Raw genomic sequence first — 23,365 nt, forward strand, 5'->3', positions numbered from 1 at the left:
CTACCCTCAAATACCATGGCATAAGAGAACATTGCCTGTTATGAAAAAAGACTCATGTAACAGAGTCAAAAGTAAATACAGAACAGAACAAAAGCTGTCTTAACACTACAGGGAAGTCAGCACTACAGAACAGTGTTTCTAAACAGTAGAATTCCTTTCTATTGCTCCAGGTGCAATTCAGCCCAGTTGGACCTCCAGAGTGCATGGCAAGGTTCTTTTCTATAAGCACCGCTCATTCTACACCATGTTTTAGGACTAATGTATAGCAACAAAACAGATCCCTCTAACACTGAGTCTTACAAATCCAGCAGCTTCTGATAGCAACCCTACCTATCAATCATTGTAATTTAAGTCCTATATTCAAGCGACAAAGATTTCCTTCTATGCCCTTACTAGCTTCAAGTAAAAACTTGCAGATCTAACACAAACTTTTGTAAGAAATTTCTTCAGTTTGGTACATGGAATGAAAGGAGCTGAAGTTTCCACAGCTCTACCCCCGCAATCAGGAAAGTTCATCTGTTAACTAAAAAAAAAACACCTAAAAAAGTGAGAGACAGCATCATACACAGGACAGCTAAATCATTAGACCCTTGAGTCACCATGACACTCTCCCCTCTTGTAACAGCAGCTTAGGGAAATGACCTCTCTCCTTTCTCACAGGCGAAGACCGATTTCACGTAGGCTCCTCTGGAAAGAAGTCCTATACCCTTAGTCAGGAATACAGCACACTTCTCTACACTGATAACAAAAAGATGATACCATTTCTTCATCACCTCTATAAAATTTCCCTCCCAAAGCCCCTTGCCACTGAGGTTTTCCATCCTATTTTGAGTCCAAATGATGTGGTACTAAAAGCAAGAAAGTGTGTCATGTGTATTAATTTTTTATAATGTTGTATCTCCAAAGAGCTTCTGCACTAATGCCCAAGGCCAACTCAGAAAAATGGAAAATGAAACCAAAGACAAACGACAAAAAGTAGGGTGGGGGTGAAAGAAAGAAATAACAATAACGAAAACCAACCAAAAAACCATCACAAACAGCCCAAGAGCAGACATATCAGAAACCAAGATCCCAAACAGAGTTCCCAAGAAACCCCTTCTCCTGATACCAGTTGCATAATTCTGAGCTAATACATTGAGACACCATGAACTGTGCAGTCAAGTAGTGTAATTTGAGAGTATTGCTAAATACTGTTTCCATTGGAAGTAGCACATTTAAGAATCTTATTACTTCTACATGTCCTGCTTCTATTAAAAATGCTACAGAGAAAAATATTCTGAAGGCGAAGTAATTGGTAGCTGCCAAAGCACTGTAACAGAATCATCCTTATTTGGGTGAGGTTAGGCAAGCAGCACAGGTTGTCCTCTAACCCTTTACAAATCTGTGTTGAGTCCCTATGTTTAGTCTTTCATCATGTCTTAGGTATGGGATCAATTTTTTTAGCAAGCTCCAGATCTACTCTCTGGGTGGAAGAAAATGTGGTAAACTGGCTCTTCACCGATGCGAGAGCCGGCATACCTGGCCCCTGAATCAGCTCGCCACCATTTGCCAACCAGGACTTCTCATCACAAAGAGAGAATACAGATATAGATGTTCATCAGCAAAATGATGACTTTTTCATGAACACAAAGTTGAAGTACAGTTGAAATACAGTTACTCTACTGGATTTTGTCTAGCCAGGGAGTTAAACACAGAGTCTGGCCTAGTCCAAACCAGAACTTGCTAGAATAGTTACAGAGGCGGACAAAAAAAACCAGGAGTGAGCAAACTTCTTTCAGCATAGCTAATAGCACAAGGAGGGAAACGGAGTGCAGAACAAGCGAAGCATGAAAAACAGGAGAAACAGGTTAAAAGCACCAACGTGTAGTTGGGACTGATTTTTAAGTGGATTTTAGTATTAGTGAGAGGTGGTGAACCGAGAGCACTGAAGACTTAAAGTTTGCTCTTTTTCAAAGAGGCAAACCACAGAAAGCAGAGTGCAAATTGTCCCAGACTGTGCTGCCAGCACACCTGGCCATGCCCCGGTCTGGAAGGTGAAGGAGGAGTCCAGTCCCAGCAGCTACTGCACCTCTGCGTCTTTGCACACTGGTGAAGTAAGTAGTAGCAACCACATGGTTAAATTTCAGATGCAAATCCAACCTAAGAACAGAGGTTGAATGCCAGTCACATGGCTGCCACTGCTTTTTGTTCAGTGCAATTCAGAGCTGGAATTTCAAGTAACCTAATCATTCAGTCCTTGACTTGGTACTTCAAACATGGCAAGCATTACAGAGTCAGAGGCAGTAAGAAATTCCAAATTTAGTTCTTTGATACAGAACGAAGGAAGAAAATAGCAAGGGCTACAAATAGGGACTACATTCTCATGGCACATTTTTAGAATCAGAAAGACGGAACCAAGAAGGCTATTTCTTACACGTGAAGGGAAGTTTACCTTCTCAAGTCCCACACTGAATTGTACCCAAATAAACCCCTGACACAAAGGAGGAGGAGGAGGAATACCACTTCTGCAAGAGCAAAGAGGTGTGCTAACAAAATTCAGTAAAAGCTAAAAGGGAAGTGGGGGCAAGACAAATGGGACATAAAGATTCTTGAAAATAGAATGCTTTATGTACAAAGGAAGCAACCAGAAAATACCTAGGCATATCCTTATCAAGAAAGAGCCTGTAAAAACATAGAAAGAGCTTCAGTTAGTGCAGCCAAAAGCAGAACAGAAAAGCAACAGCTGAGAGGAACAGAACAAGTAGACTTAAAAAAAACCCAAAACACACAACACACCAACCAGAAAACAGGTCTGCAGACAATGAGCAAATGTAAGACACATCCTTTACCAGGGATTCACTTCCAATTCACCACCCTGCCACGCACTCATCCCACAGCTTAAACCTTGGCATTCTGGCAAGAGGTGGTCAACAGCTTTACTTTACTTCACTCACACTAATCCTTCATCCAAGTGGCCAACCTAATAGAAACTGTAGGGCTATATAGGAATTTCAAGAAATTCCTGTACAACATAAAGTATAGGACCTTCCAACTTCAAATACAATAGTAATCAGACTGGAAACTAGCAGCAATCCCCTTACATCCCAGTTATACCGACCCATTAATTCAAACACACTAACACACCCACTTCTCAGTGGGAGGCAGAGTAACTGCCAAGGCCCTGTCCCTGCGCCTGCCGCAGACACGAGGTGGCAGGAAGGATTCAGCAGGCAGAAGCAGCGTCCTGGATGCACCTTTAATATCGCAGTGGTATTCAAAGTCCAAGCCTCTAACAGAAGGAAGAGGCCATTTCAGCGCCTGGGATACCGCCTCCAGCATTCAGCAGCTGCAGCAGAGATGGGCTCCAAAACAACCCCTCCGGAAACACTCATTCATAGTTAAATTTCCGAGATATTCCTGCTTTGCACCAGCTAAACAGAGCCATGGAGCGGTCAAGTGACTTGGCTGATGTCAGAGCAGGGAGAGGCTGTGCCGGCAATGCAGCATTCTGCTTCGCTGCCCTTTTGTTGCAGACGCTGAAGCCAAACAATGCAGAATCCGCCTGATCTGTACAGCAATGCACCCTAATGAGGCAGCGCACACAGCCCCAAACCTCTCAGACAGGGGCCCGGCCGCTGCAGCAACCAGTTCCACGGAACAGACACCCCCTTCTTAGGGCCGGAGTCCATCTGTATAAACCCACAAACCATTAAGTTCAATTTACAAAGCATGGCTCTTGCTTAAACTGTCACATCCTTGTTCCAGGAATAATATAGGTATGTACACATCCATAAATATATCCCCCGAGACTGCCCTTGTACTTCAATGCTGTATTCTAGCAACAAACTTTGATGTCAGTAGAAAAAGTTCTGGGTTAAATTCCAAGACTCCCTTAAGCTGTTCCCTTCTGTCCTCCCTTTTTGGTGCTTACACATGGAAAGTAATTCAAATGCATTATCAAGAAATCCTCCATGTAGACCAATGGGCTTCACCTTTAGCAAGAGTTCATGGTAACATTGATTCTCGATCTGTATGCCCTGTGCCCACAGAGTTCTACATTTAACAATCAGCAATATTCCCAGCTTTCCAAACATCCTGCCAGTATCTCAGAAGTCAAAGAAATTTCAGATTCCTCCTAGAGTGCTCACTTCACTCACTTACCTATTGGAGCTGTGAGAGGACTTCAGGTATTTTGCAGAAATAATATTCAAAGACAAAATAGCATCCACAGCAGCTTCATCTACCTCTGGTTTATTTCTTATACGCCCTGAAAAAGGTAGAAGGGGGAGTCAACTAAAATTAAACTTGAAACACAGAATGAATGTGTTTTCCCAAATATAATTTCAGACTATATGATTAACAAGCAGCTTTAAGTGGAAGTTGCACAACTTCAGTTTTTCCTCTGGATATTTTTCAAAATTCTCCCCTCACAGCCAATATTCATAAAGATGTCAGAATCCAATACAAAAAGAAATTACCGTTAGTACTTTTTCTTCCTTACACAGCAACATGCAAAACAATACACTCACCGACAACCAGCTCTCGCACATCTTTCCAGTGCAACTCACTGCCCTTCTCATGGATAATGGTGACTGTGATTCTACGCTGGATTCCCTGGTAGAATTCAAAACCAAAACATTGGTGAAGCATTCCCCACCAACACACATACTCTAACATCATTATTTTGCAATTATACTGCAAAAACGAAGCAAATAAGATCATTTAAATTAGTCTGAAACTGTGAACAAGCACCTATGTTTCAGGACCCTAAAACTGACTTAAGAGAAACATTACACTCTCCTAAATAACAGAATTTACAGTTCTCCCTCCTCATTCCACAAAGGCAGAGGATTTAACCTAAAATTGTCCTTAAACTGTTGATACACTCTCAAAGAAGGTATGTATGGTCCCTGGGATGTATCAGTTGACCACAAAACCAAGCAAATCCTTGAGTAATGTGTTCTTATGTACTTATACGTTACATTAAAGTGTATATACCAAAACAGAACATATATACCAAAAGAAGTTACTAGAAAAGAGAAACTACTCATGCAGATATTCTCCTCCTTTGTCACATGTATCTGTTATGAGCCAAAATATTGTAAAACTCTGTAATAGCTGGAAAGAAGGTACAACTGTAGAATAGAAGTAAACACCACATCTAAAAAAGAAAAATTCCCAAGTGTTGGTTGCAACAGGTTTCACTCTTCAAAACGTAGAGGACAACTATCCAGGGAGAAGGTGCTTTGCATGCAACTGTTTCCAAAGAAGCTGATAAACATTTGCCTGCATTGTGGACTTGGCAATGGAACTACACAGGTTAGAATTACTCTGGTTTGAACTGGGAGTAACTGCTGAGCACATTAGTAAATCTAGAACTGAGCAACATTATTTTTTTTTTAAAAGGAAATTATTAGAATACGATTATTATTCCTAAGCTATACGGACTGTTCCTATCATTTTAAGAAAGAGGAAATGCAAGTCAAAGTAAACTCCATGGAAAAGAACTGAGAATTTGAGAGTAGAAGAAAACCATAACAAACTTATAAACAATATTTAACTGAGATTTATCTTTAGAATCTAGCTAAAGACAAATTATTATTAAGGATTATTACAGGCATTTAAAATGCACAGAGACACAGTCATTTTGTAGACTTGTCTCACAGCCACATGCAGTGAGAAAGAACCAACGAAAACTGAGTCCACAAGATCCTTCTGGGTCCTTGGTAGAGATGCTGGAGAACACTAAAGGCACAAATCTGGTTCCAAAGGTTCCTGCTTTTTGAAAAGCTTTCATCTTTCATGAGTGGGATGCACACTGATAAGGAAACAGCAATACACTAGGGGCCAAACGTACTCTCTTCGTAGCCCAAAGCTAACAGACTAAGTACAGACTGAAGGATGGCTGACCCTACAGCTATCATTAGACAGCTGCGTAGGAAAGGAAGGGACATGGAAGATGCAAAATCCAGCCATTAGCATTCTAACCCCCCACAGAGATGAAACTTGCTGCTCTACAGCCTTCATTAGTACCTGGTGAAGGAGGAATGTCCCCTGGCAGGGCAAGCCTCCAGTGTGGTCCACAATAGCAGGAATATACCTGTGTGAGAGAGTGAAATCAAGAGGCAGGAAAGATATACTAGTACAGTGACTGCCAACAGTTACCTCTCCATATAGTACCTGAAGAAATGAGTGCTTCTGCTGACTCCCAGACTAGACTCTTTATTCACCAGAGCATCAGTAAAATACAGAAGTATCATACACTGCACTTCCAGTACTTCTGGAAAACTCTGTGGAACTCGCTTCTCAATATAATCCCTAAAACTTGTCAGGGAAAAACCTTCTCTGTAGCAGAGGTGAACATAAAACAGGGCCTGGTAGATGACTTCTGGAGCATAAAATCTCTAGTGACCCAAAGAATCTAAACTCATTGCCTGCATCGGGTAAGTTTTCCCAGTGCCTGTTCAGCTGTTGTGCACGGGCTTTCAAAATGGAAAGATTACTTGAAGCGTGAAAGAAATGTCATTTTATCTCTTCAGCCCTTTCAAGTGGGGACAACCAATGTCACCAGAATTTACACCCGATCACTACAGACCACCCAGGCCACTGCCCAATAACGACTGCTGAACATCAGCCTGGTCTGACCAGAACAAAGGGCAAAAGATCAAACTCCCATAAATGACTCTTCTTAAAACATAAAGGATTAATACTGGACTTACTCCCCTGTCGGCTCCAATTCGCTGATTTCAAACCACACAAGGAGGTCGTATTTGCTCACACTCTGGCCCAAGCTGGGTTTGCTCATAGTATTTAGTTTTGTAGCTGGCACTTAAAAATAAAAAGAAAGAGGAAAAGGAATGGTTTACAAAGACTGAACAAGTAAAGCTTACCCTAGGGCTCACAGAAACAAGTCATTTCAGTGATCCTACGTATTCTATGTACATACGCAGACAACATCTTTTTCCATGAAAATTATGTTGCTTACAGCAATCATTTCTCAAAGTGTTGTTTTTTTAAAATGTAAGTTACTAGATGAAAAGAAAAAAAACCAACACAAATAAAAAACCAAAACTGTATCCAAAAAAACTTGTAAAAATAGGCAGTCTCTCTAGATCCACAGAAAAAGTTTCCACAAATAAGCCATGAAGTAACTGACGTGCAACAGTTTGTGATTTGGAATTACTTAGGTCTGTTCTTCTACAACATTACTCACCAATAAAGTACATTTCCCCCCCCATACACAAGGTGGGGGGAAGAATGGGGGGGGAGGGGGGGAGGGGGGGAAGAGGAACTTAAAACTTCAGTCTTTGCTTCTTCATGTTACAAATGCTAGTCTCCTGAACCACTTTAGATAATATGTAAAAAGGCTGAACAAGACTTATTCCAGAGCCATAATCCTGCCAAGATATGTTTCTGGGCTCCTTACATTTTAGTATTAGTGACTACTACTGGCCAGATCCTCTCTAATTCCTTTCATACAAATGTAGGGATAAACCATGTTAAAAAAAATAACAGGGTAACTGAAATCTAGAAATAATCCGATATCCATTCACATATACTTAGATCGGATCTTTTAGCTATCATTACATGACCTCTCTTATCTACTCATTCATTTAATTTTTGTGAAAGGGAATATTTTAAAAGCCTAGTTCCTGTGTACTCTGACAGGTATTTTTGTAACTCTGCAATTGATTTTCCTTTTTTTTTTTCCTTTCACATACTAACTTTATTGTTTTTATTAAGCCAAATAATTATTCTCCCTTCTAGCCCCTCCAGCCCCATTCTTCCCTTGCTCAAGTATTCTTCTAGGTTCTCTGATCTTCACACCTCTGTGTATCCTTCAGCCTCCACCACAACTTAATTTCCAGTGCAGCGGAAGGGCTTAACAGTCCCCAGTCAAGAAAAAGTCCTTATACGTGTGCCTGTGCAGTCTCTTTTGGAAAAAAAAAAAAGTGAATTCTGCTTCTTCTCTGGGTAAAAATCGCAGCTACCTCAGATGGACAGATTTATAACAGACAAGAATCTGTTATTTACAGCACTACAACTCCATCACACTAGGCAGCAAGCTTCTGTGTCACCATTTACTCCTCCCTTTCATTACTCAGGGCACTCACTCTCTTACATGCATATCACATCACATAGCTGCACATGAATTCATTACAGCTGGACTTAAAGCGAGAGGTACATCAAAGACAAGTCAATCAAGTTTATTGCTAAGCAGAGCAACCCAAAAGATTCAGAAGAGAAAAACAACAGAAAGACACATTTAACTAAACACGAAAGCCAGTTCTAAAGGTTCTCATGGACTTGCTCTGGCAGAATTAATAACCAACGAGTTGTCTTTTTTGTGTGTTTGTTTTAAATAAAACCAAATAAAAATGTAAACGAGGAACGGCAATGTTAGTAGGAGAAAAAACCACCACAACATGATGAGCAAAAAGGAAACCTATATGGAACACAGCAGAATGTTTCTCTACATAGCTGTTTTTTCATGTGCAGCATCTCTCATCCCAGTATCAGAAACCTATGTACAGAACACACCAAAAAAAATATCAAGAGGTCCAGGAAGTTTCAAGGAATAGATCCAGCGACACAGAAAAATCTGCAATACCTAGCACTGGAGTTCATAGACTATATGGTTCTCTCTAGAATAGCCCTAAACTTAAGCACAGCATCACCTTCCATGACTGCAGTCATGGCTGTTTCTAGTCCCAAGAACGTTACATGATAAAGGAAAACGGAATTCTGCAGCACATGTTGGAACTACTTCTACATCTACTACAGATCAAGTTTGGCTACTAACCATCTCGTTTAGGAGCCTGCTCACTCTGACAACTGGGAATAGGCAGAAAGAGAAAAGGTGGCAGCTGGTCAGCTCCATCCTGGAAAGCAGCCACAGCAGAGGATGCAAGCACGTTGGCATGCTCGGATAGCGTGTTCAGCACATGCACGTTTACATAGCCAGACATAAGATACCTAATCAATTCAATTTTTCTTTCATGGTCTGCAAAGGGAATGGAACACACACAAAAAAAGGATGTAGAAATGGGCAGGTGAGAGAAAGCTGGAGGAGGCGGAAATTAATAGGTGAAATGGAAAAAAAAACACAGGAGTTCAGCATGCATTATTACAATTAAGCAAAGAAAAAAAAAGGATCATTTCAACAAGACTGACTCACTAAAGAAGAATGTTGAGAGAGCAAAAAGATGAAGCAGTTAATGAATAAGCAAATTTCCAGTCAAGTGCTCAGTAAGCACATAAAGAGCCCTAGCCAGAGCTGATGGAATATGGTGAACACCTAAGGAATGAAGTTCTACCCTTTAGTGAACCAAGAAGCACTTCCTGCAAACAGAGGTTGAAAAGAACACAAACAAAAGGAAGACTGCCAGCAAAGACAGACTAATGCCCTTCACAACATCCACTCCACTGCATTTCTTGGTGTCCTGAATAGCTTATGAATACGCTACAACCTTCACTTTCGGTAGCAGACATGTGATGTACTGAATCAGAGAACTGTTCTCACCTGGCTTTGAGAGTGGCATAGGGGGAGGAAAGAATCTTCGGGAAGGCTGTGGAGGACTACAGAGAAATGAAAAGAGTTATCAGTATAGAGGCAGCTAATCATGAAAAACATATACAGATACACAAAGATGCATCTATGTACACACACACTCGTAGAGTCCCTCCACCCATTTTTGTCTCTAAAAATATCCTCACAATCGCATGAAGACAGGTAAATACCACCTGTCAGGAAAACAAGTGGAGTCAGCACACTCCTCAGACTAACCTATGTCCTTTCTCTATCTTAATTAATCCTACCTGTCAGTAATAAAAAATAATAAATTTTTAAAAAAATTACAATTTCCAACTGCTCTACCCCCATTCTGCACTGAAAATTTAAGTAGACTACAGACATTTCCCAAAATAACTTAAAAGAAAGAAACGAGTCTTAGCTGACATTTCCTCTTAAAACCAGCATGTGCTTCAATAGCCTCTTCCCTTATAGCTATGAAGATGATGACAGCTAGGGGCCCTTTCCCTGATTCCAAAAATTCAAATGCTCAGGCATGACTATGTCAAGGCACTGCATCTTGGGAACACTGGTGAGGTTTACCCAGAACTCACCAAGACCACTGCTGAAATTCTGAGTACAATGTTCTATCACCACAGTGTTTGTAGCATGGATGCAACTGTATTGGCCAAACAGCTTTCCATGTTTGAGAAGGCAAAGCAATTCCATCACTCACTAACAAAACATACTGCACTGGGCAAAAAGGTGCCTGCCAGCACTCTGACCTTGCTCAGGAATCCTAGTCGTGAGGGTGTGACTATATAATTTCAGGAGTATGAGAAAGTACTGCCTGAACTGCAGAGCTAACGCGAGCGTGACTGCAGGCAGCCTTCATGCCAGAGCAGCGAACAATACCTGTTGAGATCCTGTCCCTGCAGATGGAGAGGATGTTGCTGATAATGCCCAAAGACTTCAAACACAATAGGCTTTGTTTTGATGTACTCCACAAACGATTCTGTCACTTCAACAGCAATCTATTAAGCAAAGTAAGAAAGAAAATGAGACTTGCAAAAAAGAAATCTAAGCGTGAATTTTAGGAGTTTGTATTTTTCACATGGTTTAATGCCACTCACAGTAAAAGTAATTGCATTCCTTTTTGATTTAGGCATTAATTCTACTCTCTAATACAGGAGAAAATGAAAACCTCAACATCAGGCATTTAAGCTGGAGGTGACTGCATGTAACCAAAGGATTACACAGACCATAAGAACAGTATGTTCAGTTCATCTGAGATCAAGAACACTGCTATTCACACATATTTTATTTCCTGAATTCTAGACTGCTTTTATTAAATACCATGGAAAGGCAACAGAATTCAAAGGCATGAAGTAGAGGTGAAACAGCAGAGTTAAATCTGCCACACAGAACCATTCTGCATTCTGTTCTCCACTGGGCACCATATCAGTCACCTGATCACTCCTCCTACTGCCTGTTCTTAATCATTCCCCTTGTCCCCCTTATCCCCATACACCTCTCTTGAGATTAACAAGAAGGATACACACAACTCCCCAGTGCTAAAACAGGCACTTACTATTCCTGTAAAGTTTTACTTACATTCTGAACATGGTAAAACCCAAGGGGAGTCCCTCGACCATTGTTTTTGAGAGGTTCTGTTGAGAAAGCTTCATCATGTCGATGTAAAAAGCTTTAAAAAAAGCAAAAACAAAACAACAAAAAATAAAACAAAAATAAACCACTACATAACAGTTTAGCAAAGATTGCTGTGCTGTGAACCCAACACTGAAAGGAAACCCATTAATTTATTCTGTTAGAACTTTGCAGGGAGTTGAGTGATGACTTAAAGCCAGGAATACCCTAGCCTCTGGGAGCACAATTCCTGTACTTGTTTTATGTCTTTATTACTCCCATTTTTTCTTCTTTCTTATGAAACTAAGACAAAGAACCCTTTTACTTAAGAGCTACTGATATACTCAAGGGTCATGTAGCTTTCATTGCAATTGAGCATATGTACAATCCAATATTGTAGTTTTCACACTAAAAGCCATTATCAAGCAAAAACTTAAAAGATACATACAAAATAGTAACTTAAGAGTCCACTCTGACTCTTGATTCCCTTCTGCAAAACTATTCCTTAACACCACGCTAACACAAAGCGGGTACTGCTCGTATAAGGAATTCCAGTAACTGACAAGGCACTTTTCTCTGCTATACCACACTGCCACTCATTTGAAAAGCTCTCAATCAGACCCTCCATTGCCCACTATTATTTGCACTCTCTATCAAACCATTAATTGCCTAATGTAAATAAGGATAAATTCTTACTTGAACTGGCAGAAAATATCTGCGTATTCAGGAAGGATGCCACTGGCCTGCAGCACTGTCACACGAAAGGTAAACACACTACCCAGTTTCAAGTGATCACCAATTTCCTCGGTGAATCCTTCCATAGTCATCTTTCCATCCAGAGTGGCTGACTTCAAGTCTTAGGGAAACACAAACATCCCACATGAAATCATTTGTTCTTTTTCTTCTTTTCTTTTCTTAAAAATATTCCTTCAGGCAACAGTTTAGTCACATAATATTGCGGGTTTTTTCTTTTGAGCCCAAATTATTTGCTGATAGTCAAAAGATACAAATACCTGGGAACAGTTTTTCTGCACAGTTCCTCAAATTAAGAACTCCAGCATCTATGGTATGCAACCCATCGGTTACACCTTTCTGTACCTATCATATTCTTGAAGGACACTTAGAATCCCTATCACTGATTTCCCTTAAGTTCCCCAGAGCTACTACCTATCTCTTACTTACCTAGCTCATTCATTCTGTTGATCTCCTCCGGAGGAGTGGTAACCTCTGAATTCTGTCCTTGCCCTTCCACAATTCTTAATTCTTCCAAAGACAGTCCAGACCGAGTCATCGTAACTGAAGAAAAATCACTCTGAAAAATTAAATGAGGTAGCATGTAACAGATTCCTGCAGTTTCCAGTTTTGCCATCCCCTTCTTCCCCCACAACACTTATTTATTTAGAAACAGAAACTACTGCACTCAAAGAAACCTAACTCAATTTTAAGACTTCTTACCTTATCAAAATATTCATTGTCAAATGAAATTTTAGCTGTGCCAGACTGTCGAATACCAGATCCATAATCTGGGGCTTCTTCATCAGCTAAAAAAAAAAAGAAAAAGGAAAAAAAATTATGGGGAGGAGAGCGAAAAACCCTCCGATTTCTAAATGGAAATTCTGATTACAATGAAAACCAGTCCATAAAGCAGAAGAGGCCTGGTTCCAGTCATCCAGCAACAGAGTAGAGTAAGTGCTGGAAAAAGTCACAGCAGAAATCTATCCATCATGGACTTGAGTGGTAAACCAACAAGACAAATTTTGAAGTTTCATCATGAATAAACTTTAGAGAATTTTGAATGCAAAACAACCGAGTACTCATTTTGATTATTTATTTACTCTTGATTATTATACCCAAGGTAAATTAACATACCATAACAACCCACATAAATTCATTTAAACTGCCATCTAAAATTCTGTAGCCATAAACTAAGCAGTAACACTAACAAAGCTTCACAAGTACACGCTGTAAATTTGAAGGTGGTTCAGTCTGCACAATCTGTCCATTTAACCCCCTCCTCTTTGTGGAGAGTAACAACAAGGCCTGGTTAAACGCCAGATATTTCTTCCACAGTAATTGCATGCTCGCAGAAAAAAAGATTCAGAATGAGTTCCAAAGCTTCACTTAGGGACCAAATAATGCCACGGCCCTTTTTCAAGAGATATCCCCCGTTCAATTTCTATTAGCCACGGTGTATTCCATTTATTTGGGTGGATGAATAGAATATTTATTTGGAAATATTTGGCCAGTGCCAAGGAGACCAAACCAAACTAGAAATGAGACTTCTGTACAGGTTAAAGCAGATTTTATTTCACTTGTTTAAGTCCCTGCCAGAGTGATTCTTACACATCTTCAGAGTCTGAGATTTCATTATACGTTCCCATGGAGAGTGAAACTTCCAGGGTTACCCTATCTAAACAAAAAAGAGATGTTGGCAGTTAGCCACTGCTAGAAAGGACAAAACATGAAAAGTATCTGTGCTCTCACCAGGATGGGTAAGACATGGCTAACCACCGACAGTATAACTCAACTGGCTCATCTCATATGGGAAAAGCATAAAATATTAGCAGCTGACTAGCGGACTGCAGTTAAACTCTGCATGCCTACAAAGGTAGTTCAAAACTGGATGAGGCAGCTACCGTCCCCCATCTATCTACCCTTTTCTTCGGAAAAACTGACAATCCTTAGCGATGAAATAGTATGTTAAAGCAGCTTCCAAGTCTCAACACATTTTAGCGTGGCAACAAAAAGGAAAACTGCTCTGATTTCTGTTTATAGTACACCAAAAACTGTCAGTCCAGGAAATTCTACACATGCTCTTCAGTCAGACAATGGAGGAGCACATTATTTAAAAAGATAGTTTGAGAAGAGCAAACACTTGGTACGTTTAACTTGTCTGCAAGTCATCACAACTACCAAACTTGCAAATACCTTTGTCCGCTCTTAATTCTTGGTGCCAGAAACAAAAAAAACTTTGCTTTATTTTTAGTTTTTATACTGACTGACACTAGTTAGCCCTTTCACTATCTTAAAAAGCAGTGTTGCATTAGCTGCCAAGTATAAACTTCAGTGGTCAATGTCATCATTTTAAAACCTTCTGATCAGTAGCATCATTTCAAGATTTATTCATGCTTGGTCCACACGATTCATGCCAATGAAAAAATTTCAAAGACAAGTTAATAATAAAGAACAGGCACTATTTGCAACACTGCATTATTCAGATTTGACTATAAGAGAGAATGGTTTGATTTGTTTGCCTGTTTTCTTAAAGCTGCAGCTACTTACAGTGTACCAAACAATTGCAGTGTAAAGCTCTCAGAGTATCTCACCTGCTATAGCTTGCACTGCTACTCGCAGAAATCCTCGTACTTCTCCCTTCTCACTAACAACAGCCACTCTGTGAATAAGAGGCACCGGGTACAGTAGATTGCTCAGGTATACAAACGCCCTGGTAACAGGAAGGAAAGAAAACACAAACAGCATTAGGCAATCGTCTGCAAAACCAGACTGCAGTATTTGGTTGGCTAATGGGACACTCAAATCTTCAGTCTACTTTACTCCACCTATTAGACCTGCACTGTGGTCATGTATCCATCTTGTCCACACAGGGCTCTGCAGCAGTGTCAAAGCCAAGTGAAGCCACAAAATGCACCATTATCAGAGTATACTAGAGACACAGGGCTGACATTAGTGAGTTATAAAACATATGAAGGAGACAATTTAAGATGATGGCTTTATAGAAAGTAACTTCAGGTGCACTACAGTTGCAAATGGAGCTGTTAGCAAGATGGTAGAAGTCTACTAAGGAGCTACTGATTATAAAGAATTGTTTGAGTCTTCCACCACATGAGTGTAGTTTGAAGTGATAAATTAAAAGGGAATTGATCTACTGTGTTCACACACCCTCAAATGTTGTAGTGACCACATAAAAACCACTCTTCAAACCAGATGGACTGTTTTCTCTCTTCTATGTTCATTTGATAACACTGTATACAGACTAATCAGGAATCCCCAATAAACCGTAAGTCCCCTCTTAGGTTTCTTGGAAGATTCAATGAGTAGTCTTCACAGCTAAATATCTTTAGGAATGTTCTATTCATTTCTTGAAAAAAACCCAAACCAACAACAAAACCAACAAAACACCGCAACAGTACTCTAACAGCAATCACTTAGAAAGTACAGTTCACAACAGGAAAAGCAGCGTTTAGGCCCAGTACTGGATGATCCTGCCATACACTAACTTTTAAAGTTATATACAAGCAGGGTCTATTTTGGAACAGTAAGTTAACAAGTTTTATTGTACAGATTTTTAATTAAGAGTTAGACTAAAATTAAGTTATTTTATGTTTCTGCAATGAATTGCAGAAGTTCTTAGAACTTCAGTGAGATTAGCTTGAGCAAAATCTTAGACGTTGGGAAGCCTAACAAGTCAGGAGAAGAATGGCTCTCAAGAAGAGGAAAAAAAGGAATGCTTTATTTATTGAGCTGTTTCAGAATTTTCAAAAGAGTACTGAGACACACAGAAGTTTAACCAATAGTTTTACCAGTCATTAAAGCGACTAACCAATTATGTATGTAATTTTTATAAATTTATGCATATTTAATTATACTAAACACCGGTCATTTGTTTAACTGGATTTCCTTCTTGCAGTCCTTTTTATTATTAAGTATATTTTATATAATTTTATATAATATATATTATAATAGATATTTATTTATAATATATTATATAATAGAAATATATATATTCTCAATATATATTATTAAGTATAATTAATTCCTTGAATTTATAACTGTTACTGTTTAATATTTGTAGGGAAAGTCCTGTGTGACACGAGGGCCGAGACAGAAATGCAACATTCGCTGCCTCTGTCTGGAGATATTAGCTGTAGAACTTGTTCTGTGAACACAGGGAGACTGATCCAAACTGAATTCCTTGACACACAGCTAAGGACCAAAGTTTAAAAAGTAAGTATTTCTCCTTGGGTTCACATGCCTGTTCCCAGAATGAATGAATTGCCTTGAAATGGCAAGGTAGTCAAACAGGTGTCAGTTATGAGCAGAAGAGACAAAAATGATGCTACTAAAGACCAAAGTGATGACAAAATGCAATAGAGAACAGAATGATTAATAAGGCTATCCAAGCAGCAAAACAAAAACATTAAGAAAACAGTACAAGAACAACAAAAAAAAACCAACAAAACTGCAACATAACACTTGACTAAGATTAGGATCTAATTCCTTTCAGTCTGCTCCAAAGTGAGGTAAGCACTGATAAAGCAAGGGAAGGGAGAAGAGACTACATTTAAGTAACAAAATGGGAAGTTTTAGTATTTTTTTTTCTCTAAAACCACATTTTCATTTTTAGCTTTCAAATTTCAGGTGGTGCTCATTTGAGAAAGCAGCATCCCACCATACAAGAGAACAGTCACTCATAAACTGGAATTGTTCACTTGGACTGGACCAGAGATGGAGTTCAGGAAGGTATGGAGTCATATGCTCAACACTAAAAACACACGCAGTTTGAAAACCACATTTCAAGCTAGGGTGAACAGACATTTTTCCCCCAACAGAAAGGAATCTAAATGGCCTCGCACTGGTATGTACACAGTAAGAGACAGCTTCACTAAGTAGAAGAGGCAGTCATTACGGAAGCTTTCCTACTTCAAAGCCAAACTAGTGAAAAGTGAAAGCATTACCTGTATGAAAAATAAAAATATATTTTTATTTGCATGGCTAAAGTCCTGAAGCTGCTGTTCAATATATGACAGCCAAAGCATTCAGTTTTATTAGCAAATACAATTTTGTGACCTTGGTAAAATAACCATCCCAAAGAAAAAAAAAAAAAAAAAAAGTATTTCTCAACTTCCTTAACTTCCTTCCACTCAGTCGCTTAGGTCACTGGAATGATTTTAACTTAGAGAAAGAAAAGCAGTAATACAGAAAGTTTTAAGCTTCCTGTTTGGTGACGAAAATGCTGGATCTCTTCTGTAGAATGGAGAGCAATGGCACATTTGCTGTACAAAGAAAAGAACTGGTTTATGCAGCAATACTGCCTTCCAGTGCCATTCCACCTGCTTCATTACAAGACAGTACCAAGTCAGGAGTGGATGAAATCTTAAGGTTATCCTCCTCTTTCCACATCTGGGAGGACTCCCACTCCCCAAACACCCCGTATGCAAGTGTCCCCTGCACCTTAGCCCAGCAGACTGAAAGAGGGGGAGCTATATTAGCAGAAAGATTGGTGAGGTAAAATGGCATACTCAACAAAACTAGAAATTAAATTTAACAAACAATATTTTTAAAAAATCAAAACAAAAACAACAGAACTTGGAATGATGACAGATATTTTTTAAACACACAGATCAATTCAAGATGTAAATAAAATACCCCATAGTCCTCTCCCACCTCCCCTAAAAACATAGCAAATGCTTGATATGTCAACACCATTAAATAGAATCAGCCTTAAAAACAGCCCAGCATGCCAGAAGAGATGGCTAAAGGGACCAGCTCTTTTTTTTTTTTCTTTCTTTAATAGTTATAGTATAAATAAAAGACAGTCACAGCACAAAGAGAGAGAGAAAAAAAAATACTGTGATGTCCAAGGAGTTGGATAACTACAGGATCAATTTCTCCTTCTCTCCTTAGTGACCTGAACTCATTATTGCTGATGACACACATCCTCCCCCGCAAAATTATTTTATCTTTGTCCTACACATTCCACAACATATAAAACAGTACACAGAAGTGTTAAGGAATTTGGGTTTTGTTATAAATTGAACACTACCTTGGGCTCAAGACAGTATTTATGTAGTGTCACAAGTATCAAAAGGTATTTTCATCTGTTCAAAAGTAGAATTCTCATGCCGGATAACACTGAAGAATCAAAGTAATTTCTACTCGGTGGTGCTAAACCATCTAACAGCTTTCTGCTGACAGAATCAGCACAATAGCAGAACAGAACCATAAAAGAATAGAAACCAACAACTGGGAAAAAGTCATTCAGCTGTCTACTCCGAGATAATACAAACTAAGTTTCATTCCTCAATACAATTTACAACCCAAGCTGATTTTCTTACTATGTGCAGCTTACATGGCTCAGGGTAGTACCCTTAACTGCTGCAGCTTCATGTATCTGCCTAGAGACAGAGCTCAGTATTCTTTTTAATACATGGAAATGGGAAGCAAGTTGTGTAATTGCCAGGAAGCACGACTGTTTCCATTATGCACTGTATTTGCTCAGCTTGTGCTTCCTGAAGAGTCTGTGAAATGAAGATGAATAGCTCAACTTTTTCCCAAGGACTGAAGGTCTCACTCTGAAAGAACATGCACCACAGGAGAATGTGCTGAGTATGCCAGCACCATTACAAGAAAGCAGTCCTAGCTGTTGCAAAAAGATCACATATGCTTTAACTAGCTGACAACCACTTTAAGTCAGTTAAGACAGCTTTCCCAAACTGACTGTTATAGATCAGATTAACCTGAAAGAATTTGATTTTCTAAAACACATTATCGGACATTGCACATGAGGACACAAATTCAGAGATCAAAGAGGACTCATGCAATTTCTTGCATCTTTATAACTGTAATTTTTTGTTTCAAAGACCAGATCAAGGAAGTGCCAAGTTTTAATCACAGCTTGTAAACAGGTCTACTGAAGACAAAGAATGAGGTCACACAGCACAGCTAAACTGATCTAAAAGCTTGACAAAACACTGACAAACTCAGTCCCTCATTTTCACAAATAATGCAACCAAGTTTCCTGCATTTGAGGAAACTGTCAAAAGATCCCACCTTCCTGGGCATGGAAGTCTTCCCTGCTTACAGTCACAGGAAAGGATGAAGTCAAGCTCCAGTCCATTCTTTGTTGCTCCTCCCTTCCACCAGCCATGGAGTCTTACCCCCTCTTTTGTACAATGTCTGTGGTAACCACCTCTGTTACTGCTTTAACAAGTAAATTGCCTTACAGAGCAATCAAATAAGCAGAACTGGGGGAGTAAGAGCAGAAGAGAGGGGTCACAAAAGTCACTGAAAATCTTTCTGTTTCTGGTCATAGGTAACATGCCTGAGCAAGGCTATCTGTGAAGCAGCAGCACAAAGTACTACATCTTTCTGATGCAACTTGCTGTCCTTAGGGTCTACACCAAAAACTGGTATCTGATAATGCCTTAATCATATCTACATTGGAAAAATAGATAATATTCCAAAATACGTTAAGCAAACTTGTTTCAGCAGTTCAAGTGTAGTGCACGGGGAAATTGCTGATAAAAGACCACCAGCCAGTGAATTTTAATGAAGATGACCTTCCACTACGTAATACTTCCTACTGAGTATCATACATAATCCAAGAAGCCAAATCATCTCAAAGAATGCTCTTTTCCTCATACAGAAAGGATCATTCTTCTTTCTCCTCATGCCATTTTTTCCTCTTAAAACACAGAGGATGTTAGATGAGTTTTCAGAAAATGGATTTATTAGACTGGACTGAAAGACCCTCCACCATACTCTGAGATTCTCTTCTATGGGAAAAAGTCACATACTATAATATCGCCTTGGTGATCTTGCAATGGCTAAATACAGCATTCTATAAATAATGCTTAAATACTGTACATAAGCAAACCCACATTCATTCTATGTTGTGACAGCTAAGTTACCTTGAAAGAGATTTACTCACATTGTCACATTAAATGTTATTTTCCCGATTATTATTTAGGTCTTCCTGGCCTTAGACACAGGAATTTAAACTTAATGTTAAACCACACCCATTCTCTGGCAATTCCAGTTTACATATATAGATATTCTATGCAGCACAAGGCAAAGCCATTGCAGTCTACAGCAAGAGCTGGTCCCTTTTGGCCATTCTCACAGTAACCTCACCAACCTTCCCACTAAAATGAACCAAGGGGATCGGTCGTAAAACGGGTCGCGCCCATCATTGAAGAGGTCTGATCCCTCCTCAGTTCCAACGTCGGAGCCAGTATCATCCACAAAGGCCTCATCATCAAAGTCCTCCATCTCATCCTGCTGTTCATCAGCCAGTTCAGTGATGTCGGAGTCAGCCGTGGAGAAAGTGGGGGAGGGCGTGCGATCAGCAAGACGCTCATTCACGCAGCCATGGAATATGGGGGAGCTAGATATCAGTTAACGGAATACCAATTAACAGAGTGAGGGGAAAGAAGAATGCTTCATTTAACAGCCGTCTGTTGCCATCAGCAGAGACCACCTGAACAACAAGCAAAGGCTTCAAACTGCTATCTGGACTGCAATGAAACGTAAGGGAAAGGATTGCTAACAAAGGAAAAAAGCATCCTTGGACTGAGCAGAAAATAAATAAAAAATAAATATAAACATGGCTGAACATACAGATATTGAGAGCACATCCATTTAACAAAGCTACAAATCTTGTTTACAACACAACATTTTTGTAACTGAAGATACTGTAAAGGTGCAGCTGACATGAGGACATATTAAAGAAACCCATCAGATAGTAGGTATTTCCATAGAGTATGACCAGACTATTCGAACCACACATGTAAGCGAGGCCCTGGGCCGCTCTTCCCCTCAGTTTCCAGTGTTCTTCATGTTCTCAGAGCCCTACTCCAGTGACTTTAGACAGAACTTAGCTAGCTACATTTTTTTTAAATAAGCTTATAACTTACCAAGTGTTCAGTCAAATCAGATTCTACAACGTTACACCAGAACTGGCAACATTCTAAAGAGCATTTTCTGCTCTTTGCTGTATTTTATGTCTATCAGAAATCCCTGAAAGACAACACACACAGCTAACACTAGTGGCCATACAGTTTATAACCACATTAAAAGTTCAAAGCTCATCCAGAACTGACAAAAGTTACCAATGCACCAGTGGCTGAGATTGTCATCACATACCTTCCAACAAGCTTGAACCAATGAAAGCGATCATAAAAGGGGTCACTGCCTGTCATTGTGTTTTCACTCTCATCCTGTGTATTAGAAGCTACTTCCCCAGCTCTGTCATACATTTCACGCATCAGGTCCAACCTCTGCCTGTGCAGAAGAAAGCGGGATTAAAAAAAACTTAATAAAGAACGAGTCATAAAAAAGCAGAGAACACAAAGTGGGGTACACTTATTTCACCTACATCAAATTACAAACAGGAGAGGGCGGATAAAGACCAGAGAAGTCTGTACCACTAAGTCTGGTGCTGTACTAGTTCTCCGACATGCTAGGGATTCTGGGAAAACCCACTATGCGTGAGGCAAGGTCACTGCAGAAACTTAGATAAACGTCAGATTTCATTCAAACTTCTACATATTCTTCTCCCACATCTAATCCTGACATAATGTTGTTGTTGAGTAATTTATGCAGGTTTTCTGCATGCCACTCCAGAAACATTGTCATTTTGATTCAAAATTTAACTGATGCCATTAAAGACTTTTATTTATTTCATGGAAGAAAACAAGTGTTTCATAATGCAAAATAGTTTGTCTAGAAGTTATTAGTGGACAAAAGTTACTCAGTCAGTATTTAGCGAATGTGGAAAAGACAAGTGTCTTTTGCCTATTTGGAAGAATATCATGAAAATCTGGATTACAGGCAGAATTTGTGTAACTTTCATTGAAATAGAATCTTCTTTATTTAAGCTTTTTATTGTAAATTATGCCCTATAGTACCAAGTTACATAAAAGCAGGCGGCAAGGAAACTATTGCAGTGAAAGGAATGTGAAAAAAATGAATGCAGAGAGATGAGCTCTGATGAGCCTTATTAGATTTAAAAGATAAAAATCTAACCTCAAGTTACAAAAATTAAATGCGGAAGTGAGGTAAGATCCTGGAAAACAAATGTACTTGCTTAAACAATCTAGAAAACTGTTATTTAAAACATACCACACTGTCCAGAAAGTTGGCATTTGGGAAGACAGAATAAAACCAAGTACAACAGAGAATAAACAGCAAAGGGTGAAATTTTTCAGTGAAGTTGCTTGGATATAATGAAGTTTGTTCTCCAGTAACATTAACATACTTGAGTTTTTCTAAGGACCAGTAATGTGTTGCTCCATTCTTCAGATCCTGAACTTCCACAGCTACCACTGTACGAGGGAAAGGCCTATTGTCCCGGGTCTTCTCCAACTCGGTGGGCAAAAGCTCTGGTGGCAGTGGTGAGTAAAGCGTGTCTGTCAGCAGGACAAATTGGAACTGCACCTGAATGGGAAAAGAAAAGATACTAAACCAGCATCACAAAGGGAACACACACCTAACCTAAGGCAACATATGAAGCCAGTTTGACTTTCACCTCTGTGAAGAGATTCAGGGTTTTTTTAAGTCACTTTTTTTTTTTTTCTTTTTGGTCTCAAAATGGCATAAAGCATATCTTTCAGCTGGGTACAGATTTCTTGCCTTTCTTGTCACAGCCTGCAGAGGTGTGGAAAACTATAGACCTAGCACATCCTGCAGCATGCACTTCTGGAAAGATGAATGACCACTTAAAAGTTAAAAGCAAAAAGGAAAAGACAGGGCCCTGGGCAGATGTACCTGAATGTACGTGTACAATATTGACAGGAACAGCATAAGGGAAATGAAGAGAAGAATGTATCACCCAGATTTGCATAGGATGTTCGTTCAGCCAAAAGTCTGAACCAGACTCACGATTTTCCCAAACTAGTAAGCAAGAAACATAACTTTAATGACTACAAGTAACTCCTGAGTGTTTGAAGCAGGATGATACAGTAAAAGTTGATGAGTCAGAAAATACAAGAAGCTACTCTGCATGTCCCTACCTTTTTCTTTAACTCTACGCTGATTGCATTGGCTTCTTTCAGATACACAGCATTTCCCCAGAGCTGGTCCCTCAGTGAAGTAAATTGGTGAAATTTCCACTTTCTGAAAGCCCACTGTGCGAGTTCACACTCGTGTCTTGTCCAGGGCACTAGGAAGAGCAAAGAAACAGAAATGAAATGCTGTGGCTTCTTCCCTAGACAATCACATGCAGTTCACTAACTGTGTCATCAAGTTCTCAACACCTTTTCTGGAAGAGAATAACAGAAAGCAAAACCCTGCATTTTTATTATTCAGTGAGCAAAAAGTGAAGTCAAACTTCCTCACCACTAGCAATGAAGATACAATGATCAAGTAAGGAGATCTGGAACAGCAAAAGCCAAATAAATTCTACTCCTGTTACTTTAAATTAGTTAACAATTATTACAGCCAAATGCTGAAACAGTGGAATGAAACCAAGTATCGTGGGAATAATAA

The 23,365-nt window shown here is 39.5% G+C and overlaps 1 protein-coding gene across 19 annotated transcripts in view; it reads right to left on the reverse strand.

Annotated features, from left to right (window-relative positions):
- The window catches only part of KIF1B (kinesin family member 1B), a 96,848-nt gene that overhangs the window by 12,137 nt on the left and 61,346 nt on the right, over window positions 1–23,365 (reverse strand). For 6 of the 19 annotated variants that reach the window (XM_055704060.1, XM_055704055.1, XM_055704059.1 and 3 more), the window contains 17 exons: window positions 22,891–23,039; window positions 22,137–22,315; window positions 21,023–21,160; window positions 20,016–20,264; window positions 14,464–14,582; window positions 12,593–12,678; window positions 12,320–12,449; window positions 11,834–11,993; window positions 11,105–11,195; window positions 10,406–10,524; window positions 9,503–9,558; window positions 8,783–8,983; window positions 6,699–6,807; window positions 6,013–6,079; window positions 4,509–4,593; window positions 4,141–4,246; window positions 2,635–2,661 (listed from right to left, as the gene is read on the reverse strand). In XM_055704060.1, the coding sequence (XP_055560035.1) occupies window positions 2,635–2,661; window positions 4,141–4,246; window positions 4,509–4,593; window positions 6,013–6,079; window positions 6,699–6,807; window positions 8,783–8,983; window positions 9,503–9,558; window positions 10,406–10,524; window positions 11,105–11,195; window positions 11,834–11,993; window positions 12,320–12,449; window positions 12,593–12,678; window positions 14,464–14,582; window positions 20,016–20,264; window positions 21,023–21,160; window positions 22,137–22,315; window positions 22,891–23,039 (2,071 nt within the window). The remainder of the gene's footprint in view (window positions 1–2,634; window positions 2,662–4,140; window positions 4,247–4,508; window positions 4,594–6,012; window positions 6,080–6,698; window positions 6,808–8,782; window positions 8,984–9,502; window positions 9,559–10,405; window positions 10,525–11,104; window positions 11,196–11,833; window positions 11,994–12,319; window positions 12,450–12,592; window positions 12,679–14,463; window positions 14,583–20,015; window positions 20,265–21,022; window positions 21,161–22,136; window positions 22,316–22,890; window positions 23,040–23,365) is intronic. The other 13 variants (XM_055704067.1, XM_055704066.1, XM_055704064.1 and 10 more) reach the window with 6 other exon arrangements.

The sequence above is a fragment of the Falco cherrug genome, chromosome 3 (assembly GCF_023634085.1).
Source record: "Falco cherrug isolate bFalChe1 chromosome 3, bFalChe1.pri, whole genome shotgun sequence".
Taxonomy (NCBI): Eukaryota; Metazoa; Chordata; class Aves; order Falconiformes; family Falconidae; genus Falco; species Falco cherrug.